At 49.8% G+C, this 12,579-nt stretch overlaps 1 protein-coding gene across 1 annotated transcript in view; it reads left to right on the forward strand.

Annotated features, from left to right (window-relative positions):
• Umodl1 (uromodulin like 1) overlaps nucleotides 1–10,390 on the forward strand; it is a 47,255-nt gene extending 36,865 nt beyond the window's left edge. Inside the window, exons 19-22 of the mRNA XM_040732555.1 lie at nucleotides 14–173; nucleotides 3,508–3,586; nucleotides 8,381–8,579; nucleotides 9,470–10,390. Of these exons, the coding sequence (XP_040588489.1) occupies nucleotides 14–173; nucleotides 3,508–3,586; nucleotides 8,381–8,562 (421 nt within the window). The 3' untranslated portion in view covers nucleotides 8,563–8,579; nucleotides 9,470–10,390. The remainder of the gene's footprint in view (nucleotides 1–13; nucleotides 174–3,507; nucleotides 3,587–8,380; nucleotides 8,580–9,469) is intronic.
• The last annotated feature ends 2,189 nt before the right edge of the window (nucleotides 10,391–12,579 follow it).

Here is a 12,579-nt window from a genome sequence, read left to right on the forward strand (position 1 = left end):
TTACCTCCCTCAGCTGCCCGGTTCCCAACACCTACACCAGTGTGATCCAGAACGGCAACTCCAGCAAGGCCCAGTTCAAGCTTCGAATCTTCTCCTTTGTCAACAACTCCATCGTCTACCTGCACTGCAAGCTGCGGGTGTGCCTGGAGAACCCCAGGAACACGTGCAGAATCGTAAGCGCTGGCTCCTTCCTCTGCTCCTGGGGTCGGGACCAGGGGCCTGTACTCTCCTGTGTGGTAGAGGGGCTGGTACTTTCCTGCGTGGTAGAGGGGCTGCTCTGTGCAGGAGAATGTGGGAACAAGGCTCAGACGTGTGCAGCATAGAGCAAGAGCTCATGCAGGACAGGGGTGGCACATCTGGGGATGTTGACTCAGGCCGAACATGTTCTCCAGGGTTTTTGTTGTTAATGTTTTGGTTAGAATTGAGTTTCACTGTGACATTTTCATATGTATTCATAGTTATACGTTACTCTAATTTACCCTATCTCTCCTTCCTCCTTCCTCCTTCCTCCTTCCTCCTTCCTCCTTCCTCCTTCCTCCCATAGCCCGATGTTCTGCTTGTTTCACATACACACACACACACACCACATACACATACACACACATATATAAACACACATACATATATACAAATACACACATACCACACACATACATATGTACACACAACACACACCATTACCCTCTCTTGTCTCCTTCTCTTCAGACCTCTTGCAGCTACACCTGAGTTTGGTGTTCTAGTTTGCTTTCTATTGCTGTGATAAAAATCTATAACCAATGGCAGCTTGGGGAGGAAAAGATTTATTTTAGCTTATGGGTTATATAGCCATGGTCATGAGAAGCCAGCTCAGGAGCTTGAAACAATGATGGAAGAGGCTTGCTTCAGACCTAGGCATGGCACCGCCCAGAGTGGGCTGGGTCTTCCTAAGTCAAATAGTAATGAAGACACTGTCCAACAGATGTTCCCACAGGCCACCCCAATCAAGGCAAATCTTCAGTTGCAGTTCTCTCTTCCCGGGTGTGCTAAGTTGACAACAAAATTAAGCAGTCACGTTATCCCACCCCAATCAGCTGTGGCAGTATTCCCCTGAGATGACATTGAAGCTAGATATAAAAAAGATCACCTTAATTTAACTCATATTAGCAATGATATTAGCATCATTATTAACAGCAATGAATAGAACGCCATCAGCTCTCAGCATCTCTCGTAGCTTTCTCTTCCCTTGTGCTCAGCATTTCCATGGAGCTTATGGATAATGTGCATTCTCATTCACCCAGAACTAAGTGTGTTCCTCCCTTGGGAGACAATGCTTTCTATTGTACCCATCTCTGAGGGGGACACTGACTCTGGAATATTCCAAGTAACAAGCCTTTGGCTATTAGCAGAGTGTGGATAAGAGACACAGTGCCAGATAACTCAGTCATTTTCTCACATAGTAGGTCTTCCTGTATAACAGGTGACTCCCCATAGCACTCACTGAGGGGCATTCCCAGGTGGATGCCTGGAGCCATAGACTCCTCAGAAGCATAAGGCTAGCTGTTACAGCAACATCCCCTCTGCAGGGGCCGCTGCTTCTCAGGTCTTTGTAACCTAACCCCCACACCCACCTTGAGTTCCTTTGTAGTGGGCTTTCCATTAGTTCCCGGGGATGCCAGACAAGGTATGAGTGGGCCATTAAGATGTTAGAAACGCGCTGCTGAGTGAGTCGGGAACCCACAGTGTTGGCAGGCTGAGTCCTGACCTGTGCAGGGGACTCTGCCGTGGCCTTTCCCAGGTTCTTGTGGACCTGCCATTCCCTGACTCACAGAAGTACTTTCCCTCAAGTCTGTCTGTGTGTCCACACCCTCTTCATTTTCATCTCTACTTGATCATCTTTCCAAACAAGGTCAGCTGGTTAGTTTTGTGTAAACTTGACACCGGGTAGAATAATTTGAGAGGAAGGAAACTCAGTTGAGAAAATACCTCTGAGGGATCGGGCTGTAGGAAAGCCCATAGGGCATTGGTGGGGGAGGACCCAGCCTATTGTGGGTAGTGCTGTCCCTGGGCTGGTGGTCCTGGGTTCCATAAGAAAGCAGGCTGAGCAAGCCAGAAAGCAGCACTCCTCCATGGCCTCTGCATCAGCTCCTGTCCCCAGGTCCTATTCTGTTTAAGTTCCTGCTTTGACCTCCCTCAGTGGACTGTGACTCTGGACATCTGAGCCAAACAACCCCTTTCCTCCTCAAGTTGCTTTTGGTCACAGGATTTCATCACAGCAATAGAAAATCTTGCTAATATAGACTGTTAGGATTCAGTGTGTGAGGGATCTTGGCGGGTTGGGTTCAAACCACAGTGGTTGAGAGACAGACCGCCATGCAGACACAGCTCATGTGCAGTGTTCATTTGGGGGAGGGGGAAGAGAGCGCAGAGCAGCCTCATGAGGGGGAGAGGGAGAGAGAGAGAGAGAGAGAGAGAGAGAGAGGGAGGGAGGGAGGAGGGAGGGAGGGAGGGAGGGAGAGAGGGAGGAGGAGGAGGAGGAGGTAGGACAGGATGGGCAGGGTTCTGCCTTTGAAAGGAGGTGTAGCTGTAGCCTTGTAGCCGCAGACATTGTCAGAACTCTGAGCAGTTCAGAGTACTGTCTGAGTATTGACAAGGCACGCACATGGAGGAGACAGTCCGCCAGGTCTCCAGGGGCCGGCCAGGTATGCCTGGATGCTAACAAAGGCCATCGAGTTAGAAGACTGGGGTCAGGATGCCAGCATTTTCTTGGAAGACCATGGTGGATATCGGGTATACAGGGAGCAGATGGCATCATACCACTGAGCCAGGCAGTGATTTTGAAGGGCAAAGGTATCCGGAGGAGTGAAGGCCTGCTTGAACCCTTGGAGAACACAAAAGTAACTCTGGGCTGTGTGGTTGAGGCACGGTCCTAGGGAAGGGTTAGAGCTCTTGTTCTCCGTCTTTTCTCCATGTGTACCCTGCTCCACGCCTCTCGTGCCTTGGGTGGTGCTCTGGTTTGTGTCTGTCAACCTGACAAAGGCTAGAGTTATTTAGAAGAGGGAGATGCCTCCGTCAGATGGCTTGTAGGTCTTTTGCTTGATTGATGGTTGATGTGGGAGGGCCCAGCCCACTGGGGGCGGTGCCACCCCTGGGCATGCGGTCTGGATTGTATAAGAAAGCAGGCTGAGCAAGCCATGGGGAGCAAGTCTAGGCAGCTGTCCTCCATGGTCCCTGTTCTGCTTCTGCTTTCGTTCTTGGCTTCCCTCACTAGACCGTGACCCAGGACATGTAAAGAGAATGAATCGTCCAAAGTTACCCGTGGATGAAGACAGGTGGTATCCCACCAGAGTCCACTACTAAGGCTACTGCTACCCTGCTCCCACATCCCCATCTAGACTTAACCACCCAGTGGCTCAACACCCTGTTCTAGAAGACCAAGTTTTCAGGGTCAGATGAGAAATGCTCTAGACAGTGAATTCATGCCCTGTTAGCCCTATAGGACAACTGTTAAGTTTCTCTTATCAAAAACAGAGCTGCAACGACTTCCGGTTGCTGAGAAGCAGTGAGGCTGAGCACCAGATGTCCTGGGGACCCCTCCATCGGTCCGAAGGTGAGTCCTCTGGGTTTCAAAGGCAAAGAAACGATCCCATCTGTCCAGGGTGTAAAGTGCCTGTTTGAAACACGGGGCTTTAAAGATTTTTCTAAAGGACCCACAACAGTGGCTAAAATATTCCTCAAGACTCTGGTGTGCTTTCATGGGGTTAAGATCTTCATATATTGGACAGGATTTATTCCTCTTGGCCACCCTGAGCAGTAGGATCTACTTCTATGGCTGTACTGTGGCGGGGAGCATCGAGTTTGTGGGATGCTGTGACATGAGTCCTAGGAAGCTGAAAAGGTCTTTGACCCTGAATGGATGTCAAGTGGATACAAAGAGGAAGGACCAAGCTGTGAATAGTCAGCTGCAGTGTGTGTGCGTGCATGTGCATGCATGTGTGTGTGTACACACATGTGCGTGTGTTCACACACATGTGTATATTCATGTGTGCACAAAAGTATAATTGCACAACCACATGAAAAGCTGTTTAATTTAGATGAGCAAGAAAGACACTTCAGTGCCCCCTGAGCATAAATGCCTACCAGATGATTATATTCATGTATTTTTCAGGGTCAATTTTCCAAACTTGTTTTGCCCTCCACATGATCTAATTATTTGGAAACAATTAGGGAATTTGCATGCTTTAGGGACTAAGACAGGAGTTTCTAGATGCCTCTAATTCTGTGTCTTCTCTCCAGTGTGAGAATGTTCGGGCTTTAGCAGACACATGGCCGCCTGTAGTAAAAACCACAGCTCCCAACCTCCTTGGCAGCCGAGTGTGGCTGGGGAGGTCAGCTCTGGTCAGTGAGAGGGGAAAGAAAGCACTGACAACTCAAGGGGACATTCCTCAAGGGCCATCCAGGGCCACCCCTGGCTACTTCCTTCCTCCTTGTCCTTTTTGACATCTCACCATTATGCCAGAAAGGCCTTTAAGGTTTTCTCATCGCCCAGCCTAATCCTGGCTGGTTTTCCTCTTATTAGTTTCCCCTCCTAACCTTGATGGTCTTGGGCTTCTCTGTACTTTCCTGCATAGAGCTCCTGGGATTCGGGCTCAGGGTGGAATCTGGGTTTCAGGTAAGAGCAAGGGAATCAGCAGGCAGCTCCTGGCTGGTGTGTCTCAACTGTCGCTTTTCATCCAAGCTTTGGGAAAACAAAGCCTTAGGCACACTTGCCAGGGCACATCCTCTAGCCCACTAACTCAGATAGTTCTAGACTCTGGTGGGCGCTCACAAATGATTGCTGACCTAGGTTCTGAGACCCAGGCGGAGTCTACACAAATGATTGATGACTTGTGTTCTGACACCCAGGTGGGGGGGGGTCCTCGGGTTCTAGAACTGTATGCCTTTTCTCCGCTCGTTATCCTCTTAAATTGCTGTAGATAACTGGTCAACCAGAGGCCCCAAGAAGAAAATATATGTGTATCATGTGCTCTCATTAGTAGGAGTGGAACATCTCCATTCATTCATAGATGTCAGGGGGAAATGTCAATAGACTGTGAGAAGCACTGAACTTGGAGTTAGCAGACCTGAGTTTGATCATAGCTGTGTGGTCTTTGTAATATTATTGACTCTATCTGTGACCATCTATCCATCCATGCACTCTGTTCATCATCTATCTTCCATTGATCCATCCAGCCACCGTCTATTTACCATTCATCAATGTGTTCATCTATATGCACCATGCACACATTTAGTCTTCACTAATACGCCCATTCATTCATGTATCTATTTACCCACTAATTATCTAGCCATCAATTATCTACCATCTGTTCACCATACATGTATACAGACAGACAGGCAGACATCCCTCTCTTCCTCCATCCACTGTGTGCCAGGGACTCTGGCTTTCCTTTGTAAGATTGTAGTCATAATCTACCTCCCACAGTTGTATCTCGTGAGAAATACAGGTCCTTTGAGAGACCCTAATTTGTGAGGGTCCCTAGATTTAAAATCTGGCTGATGATAATACTTTCAGGATGTTGGGCACACTACTTCTCATTCCTCATTTTTCCGCTGTGAAACGGGATATCATTTCCTACTTCAGACAGACCATGGCTCATGGAGGCTTCTGTGTGAGGGCCCAGCCCCTCCTCTGTGGCCTCACCACTAGTGTCCCTACAGTGTCCCTGTTTCCAGATGAGCCCTGCAGCTCCTGAATTTGGGCTTTAATGTATCTTTTACTTTAGATTACACTACATTACATAGAGGTCAAACACCATGTATTTTCACGTGTTGATGATCATAGGGGACGCAGCCTTCATCCTGGATATGTGCTGCCTGCTTTTAACCCAGTTTGGGAATCTATCATGGCCACTGCCTCACTAGTCAACTATTCAAGCTGCTTATTTTGCATTCCTGGACAAAGATGTGGTTGGTATGAGATGACTAGGGGATGAGCGAATGTTCGGGACAGAGACCAAGGCCTCTGGGTGCTTCTAGAGTTCCTGGGCTGGTGTCTTAGACAGGGTTTCTATTGCTGTGAAGAGATGCCATGACCACGGCAACTCCTATAAGGAAAACATTCAATTGGGGTGGCTTACAGTTTCAGAGGTTCAGTCCGTTATCGTCATGGCAGGGAGCAGGGCGCTGTGCAGGCAGACGTAGCGCTGGAGAAGCAGCTGAGAGTCCTACGTCTTGCAGGCAACAGGAAGGACCGTCTGTCACACTGAGTGAGGCTTGAGCAAAAGAGACCTCATAGCCCACCCCCACAGTCACACACTTCCTCCAACAAGGCCCACCCTCTCCAACAAGGCCACACCTCCCAATAGTGCCACTCCCTTTGGGGGCCAGTCTCTTTCACACCACCACAGCTGGGATTCCAAGTATCAGGAGGGCTTGCTTCCTCTCTATATGGGTCATGCGTGTGCAGGGATAGGCAGGGAGGGCTTGCTTCCAATCTATATGGGTCGTGTATGTGCAGGGAGGGCTTGCTTCTGCTATTGTTGGAGAACTTCACATGCGTCAGGTGGGAAGGCCAGTATGGTTGGTCATGTGTGTGCCGGGGCCTTGCGGGTTGCCTTTCCTTTCTAGTGTATGGTTAGGTCTTCTATACACGCTCAGTGTCTCCACACTTATAAAATTCCTCCCTGCTTCATGGAAGACAGGCTCTGACTGCAAGACCCACACAGGTCACACTGTGATGCTCAGAGTCTCACATGACCAGACAGAGGCTGCAGTGTGTCCAGTTGTGTAAGCATTTATGAGAGCTTCCTCTCCATGTCAGGCATACCTACTGTGGGCCCAGTCAGGGAACAGCCTGGCCTGCAGGCCCCTCTCTGAGCCATGTCGAGTTAGTGACAAGGCCAGTGGCAATAAAGACCAGACTGGATAGGCAGCATCAGGATACAGGAGCTCCTTGCTCTCACGGGCTGACAATCTGTATTGTCATAGTCTGTCCATGGTGCCAATTGGGCCAGTCTCCTGCCTCTGCTTCAGCATCCCCAATGCAGGTTTCCCAACTGTGCTGGGAAGAGCCCCTTCCTGGAGGCCCCTGGAGGCTGGATTCTGGTGTCAGCTTTTCTGTGTTCCTGGGAAGATGCCTGACCAGGCATGGGGACCCACACTCCAGGGGAAGTTTCACAGTTTTAGTTAGGGGATGGTGCCCCACCCCAGCATACCCTAACAAGGTTGTCTGGTTGAAGCTTTTTGCCTTGATGACCAAGAGGGAAACCCAGGACCACTGTGGGGCCACTGTGCTGAGAGCAACGCCCCTTGGGCTACATCCTGTCAGAGAACACGGTGTTCGCTGTGGGGCCTAGAAGTCACATGAGGAAGGGAAATGGGATTTGAGTTAAGCAGACTACCCAGGCACTTCCTAGCCAGACCTTTAAGGAATACTGGAGGTGGAGGAGATGGGGGATGAGCCTGGTTGTGGTTCACCCGTGATTTCTGCTGCAGATGCCCTTGACAGTGTGTCACACTGATACACAAAACACTTATTGGCCCAGGCCACTGGAGGTCATAGGCCAGGGGCTGGTTGGTGACTGGGATCTTTATCCTACAATGTGAGACGTGTGTGTTACCCCAGAGGAGGACATTAGTGTCCTGTTCCTTCACTCTCCACCTTAGTTTCTTGAGGCAAAGTGGCTCACTTATCCTGGAGCTATGAGGGCATACCAAACCCATTCATTCCCCTGCTTTCATATCCACAGCACTAGGATCTCAGGTCTGTAGCCTTATGTGGGTTCTGGGAATTTGAAGTCAGGCCCTCATGCTACCCCACACCAACCTCTTCCCTAGGCCTCAGAGCTATCTGTCTTCTCTCCATCTCTGATTTGCCTGTTCTAGAGGATTCTTATGAATGGGTCTCACTGACCACGGTCCTTTGTGATCCCTTACACACTGTCTCCTAGGTGGCATGTGACATCATGGGAATCTTCTGTGGTTTGATAATATTCCATTGTATAAACTGGACATAGTGGGGGCTCATACCCATAGTCCTACCACACAGAAGGCTGAGGCAGAAGGATTGCTGAGAATGAGGCTACACATCGACTTCCAGGCCAGCTCATGCTACAATGTGAGACTGTATCTCAAAAGCCAACTAAACAGGCAAAAGAAGAAAATCACACAAACAAAAAGAACTCCATTGTGTGGCTTTGCCTTGAGGGGCCTCAGACCAAACTCGGAATGTGCTGCTCAGAAGTGGTGACTGAGCACCTCAGATCTATGTCCCCACCTCCAGTCTGAGCACATCTTTTGGACCACACCCCCCCAGCTCCACAGTGGCTGGACCGGGTGCCAGTCACAGACACATGCTTCCCCCGACATAGGCACCCTCTTACCCTGTGCCTGTCTTCACCCACAGGTGAACCTGCACGTACAAAGCCCGTTCTGGGGACTGGTTACATCGTGATCATTGCAGTCGCTGCGCTTACTGTGGTGGCAGGGGCTACAGCCCTTCTGGTCTGGCATTTCCAGAGAATGAGGGGGAAATACAACCTCAGAATCCAGACCGATGACTTCAGCTACCAGGTGTTCTCTCAGTAGGAGACCCAGCTGAGCGGGTAAGAGCGAGCATGGCTGATGCTACACTCTGCTTCCGTCACCTGTGGAGATGGCAGAGTGGGCTTGGCAAGGGGTAGGCCTGCGTGATCCCTAACTTATACCTCTCCCTCCCAAAAGTGGCTGAGAGTAATCAGAGAGGCTGCAGGGACCATTTGTAGATCAGCAAAGAGTTCTGCCATTTGCATCATGGTCTCAGGAAACCAGAGGCAGTGATCCTGGTACCCAACTGAAATCTTGGCCAGGGATGGTTCCCAGCCTCATCCACAGAGGCCTTGTGTTCACCGGGTCTTGTCCTTCGTGTCCTGGGAGTACAGCTAGGATCCACTGTGTCACCACAGGGCTCTGGCCAGCATTAAACTCGAAGGCCTTCCAGTGTGAGGATGTCCAGCCTGTTAGTCAAATTGGGCTTTGCGGGGGAGTACAGTTTGCTCCCACAGAGAGCAGTGACTGCCTGTAGTCCACACACATCTTCCTATGGCTTCAAGCCACCTCTTGATAAACTATGATGGCTTACACAGTGCAAATGCACACGGTCACCGCACTGTGTTGTTTAATGATGGCCAGAAGAGTCTGTTCATGTTTGGAGCAGACAACTTAAAGTTTTCATTTATTTGAGTGGTGTGTAGGAGAGGGGGTCTTAGGACAACTACAGGAGTTGGTTTTCTCCTTCCATGTGGGCCCCAGAGATTGAACTCCTGTCTTCAGGCTTTTGGTGCCAAGTTCCTTTCCCCCATTGAACCATCTCACTGGACTCAGGGACACATTTTTTTAAGGATGCTGACCCATGGTTGGTGGATCTGTGGCTGTGTAGCCTGAGGGTGGAGGGCCCCTCTCTGAACTTCTCCTTTCCCACCGGTCGGCTGACCCTGTGACCCCCTTCCCCACACAGGGCACGCTGTAAATGAGGTCCAGCAATTAATTCATCAGTCATTGGCAGGACTCTACTCTGGGCAGTGCTGTGTTAGACCTTGGGGATGAACGCCCCTTCCCCCTCAGATGATGGCAACCTCAGTCTGCCCCCAAAAGGCTGAAGAGGCAGAGCAACACCCACCAGGGCAGTGACAGGTCTGCTGGATATGTGTGCAGAATGCTGGAGTGGCCTTCACCCTCAAGCCCAGCATGAACACAGTCTCTCCATCACCCAAGCTGCTGGCACAGCCTTCCCAGCTTTGACACTCAAGCTGCCCACGTGATGCCTCTTGTTCCCCAACAATTATATGGCACATCACCTCTGCACAGACATTTGACAGTGTCTGTGAAGGATCCGTCTGATAAATTCTCCACTGTGTCATTGTCTACACACTAAGACCCTGACTCAGCTGTCCTTATCACTTATGCCGTGACTCAAGACATCCTAGACCAATATGGGAAGCTTTCTACTAAGTGATAGTCGCGTGGTGTGTATGCATCGCTCTTCCATTTTCCAAGCACATCCATGGCCATTTTCCATGTAACCCCATGAAGGGGAAGGGGTGATTTACCCACTACACCACAAGAAAGAAAGCAGGGAAGGGGTGATGGGGTGTGTGTGCCATGCTAACAGGCTCTCTACTTTGGTGTTTTGAAAGACCAGAATTTGTTAGATAATTAACACCTAAGGCAATAATGAGATTAGAATTGCAATGGGGTCTTAGCTTTCCATTGATACACTGTTGTCAGTAACACTCACTTCTGTTTTATGTTATTGTCACCTGTGCAGAACACTTAGAGGAATGGGTCTTTTTATTTGATTCCATAGTCTTGGAGTAAGAATGATGGCCAGAAACCCGTGGCTAGCTGATTTCAAGCAATAAATTTCTCATGCACTGAAGCGTGGCTGGTTGTGTTGCTTCCCATGTGGCACAGTTCATGTGACAGTCCTCCCTCGGTACCCCCAAGGGCCAGTTAGTTCCGTACCAGACACTCCAGGGAGATGCTGGGGCTCCCCAAGTCTCACCCATCAGTTTGACCTCAACTCATCACCTACCACTGGCTGCTCTTGAGAAAAGAGAGAGCACCTAAGAACCTCAGAAGAAAACCAGTTTGGAGTTTAAAGTTCTCGCTTTCACATTCCACCTTCAGTTCTCCTACAATCAGCAGGCTGTGTCCTGCTGTCTGTACTTCCTGCAATGGGGGAAATTCAGTCTCCCTCTTCTCATTGTCACTCCTTGGTCTATTCCTGTCTGAGCAGTCATGGAGTACCAGACCCTGAGCTCAGTGCTTTAGACAAGATGGTAAGAGGGCAGAAGTACCCAGCCTTCGCGGAGTGCACACTTGTGTTGGGGATGGAGATACTTAGATCAATAGAAAATGGGGCCAATTGCAAGTGATCAGACAGACACACTGATATATCAAGTTATCCCTGATATTGTCCATCCACCAACCCTACTACCAGTCAGTCCATCTATCCATCCATCTACTGATCCATCCACAAATCCATCGTTTCATCCACTTTTCACAATCCACCCATATCCTCAACCACCATATCCCAAGCCATTCCACCCACCCATCCATCTATCCATCCATCCATCCATCCATCCATCCATCCATCCATCCATCCACCCACCCATCTATCAATCTTTTTGTCCCACATACTCACCTGCTAACCTAGCCATCAATCCATTGATTTATCTACTCACCCACTTATCAATTCATTACCTATTGATCTATCTACACGCTCACAGATCTATCTACCTACCTGCCCACCCACTCCTTCCCCACTTTTCCACCTACCTACTCATCTATGATCCACGCCCCCGTCCATCCGTCCCCATCCATCCATCCATCCATCCATCCATCCATCCATCCATCCCTATAACCTAGGAGTTTTGTTTGCATCTCTGTTCTTAGTGGATGTCAGGAAGACAAGGACAGAATCCCTGCTGTGCATATTCACAGCCCATCTGAACAGTGCATTCAATCAAGCCAGGGGACCCTCAGGAGGAGGGAGGCTCATGTGTGCTCATGTTCCTTATAAATGCACCCTTCTAACACATTCCTTTTGGTTTGCCCCACTAAAGGAACTCAAGACAAATAATATTGAAATAGGATGTTCCTGATACAGATGTCACTTCCAGCTTTTGAGGCCGATCTTCGGGGCTCTGGAGACTCTGGTCCACAGTTGAGCAGTGAGGTCTCTGTTGGTGGCGGGAGATGGCAGGTGTTTCTCACTCAGCACTCACCGGGGCCTCCAGGGTTGAGGCTCTCACTCACAGATGAGGACATGGGCATCAGTTAGACGAGTTTATAGAGTGTGTTGGGAACACAGAATTGGAATCAAATTCATTGGAACTAACTGATCTTGTCGAGTTCCTCCTTGAGAATAGGGAGGGAAGGCCTTGTGGGTTTCTGGATATACCTGAGCTGTTCAGATGGGGTGGGGCTCCCCAAAGAGCTCAACCTTTGTTTGCTGTAGTTCTGTCTGGGTCCCTGGGCATCCTGACCTTGAGACATAGAATACACTTCCTGAGACCCTGTGGAGGTCGAAGATTAAGGAAAGGAAGTCTGTGGTGGAGGGTGTGGTAGAGGAAGAGCTATGGGAGGAGAAAGTCTGATGGAGGTGGAAGGTCTGATGGAGGAGGGTCTGATGGAGGTGGGGAGTCGGTTGCAGGTGAAAGAAAGGTCTGACAGAGGAAGATTTTATGGAGGTGAAGGACGTATGGAGGAGGGTCTGATGGAAGTAAAGATCTGATGGAAGTGGGGGGTCTGGGGCAGGCTGATTCTGATGGAGGAGGGGTGTCTGATGGAGGAGGGTCTGATGGAGGTGTAGGGTCTGATGGAGGAGGGTCTGGTGAACTAATGGAGAACCTCTGAGCTTTGCCCAAGCTGCAGCTCTCCATGACCACCACTAGGTGGAGTCCTGAGCCAAGCCTGCACCCAGGGCATTGCAAACCCTTGTGTTTCTGCTGCAAGCACAACTCTGACTTCTCTTGTTTGCTGGATTTATACTCCCTGCCTTTAAGCGAAGATGAATCTGGAGTTTTTCTGCAGGTCTGTGTCTGTTGGCACGGGTCCTTAGAG

Source organism: Mesocricetus auratus, unplaced genomic scaffold, assembly GCF_017639785.1.
Source record: "Mesocricetus auratus isolate SY011 unplaced genomic scaffold, BCM_Maur_2.0 Super-Scaffold_100027, whole genome shotgun sequence".
NCBI classification, from domain to species: domain Eukaryota; kingdom Metazoa; phylum Chordata; class Mammalia; order Rodentia; family Cricetidae; genus Mesocricetus; species Mesocricetus auratus.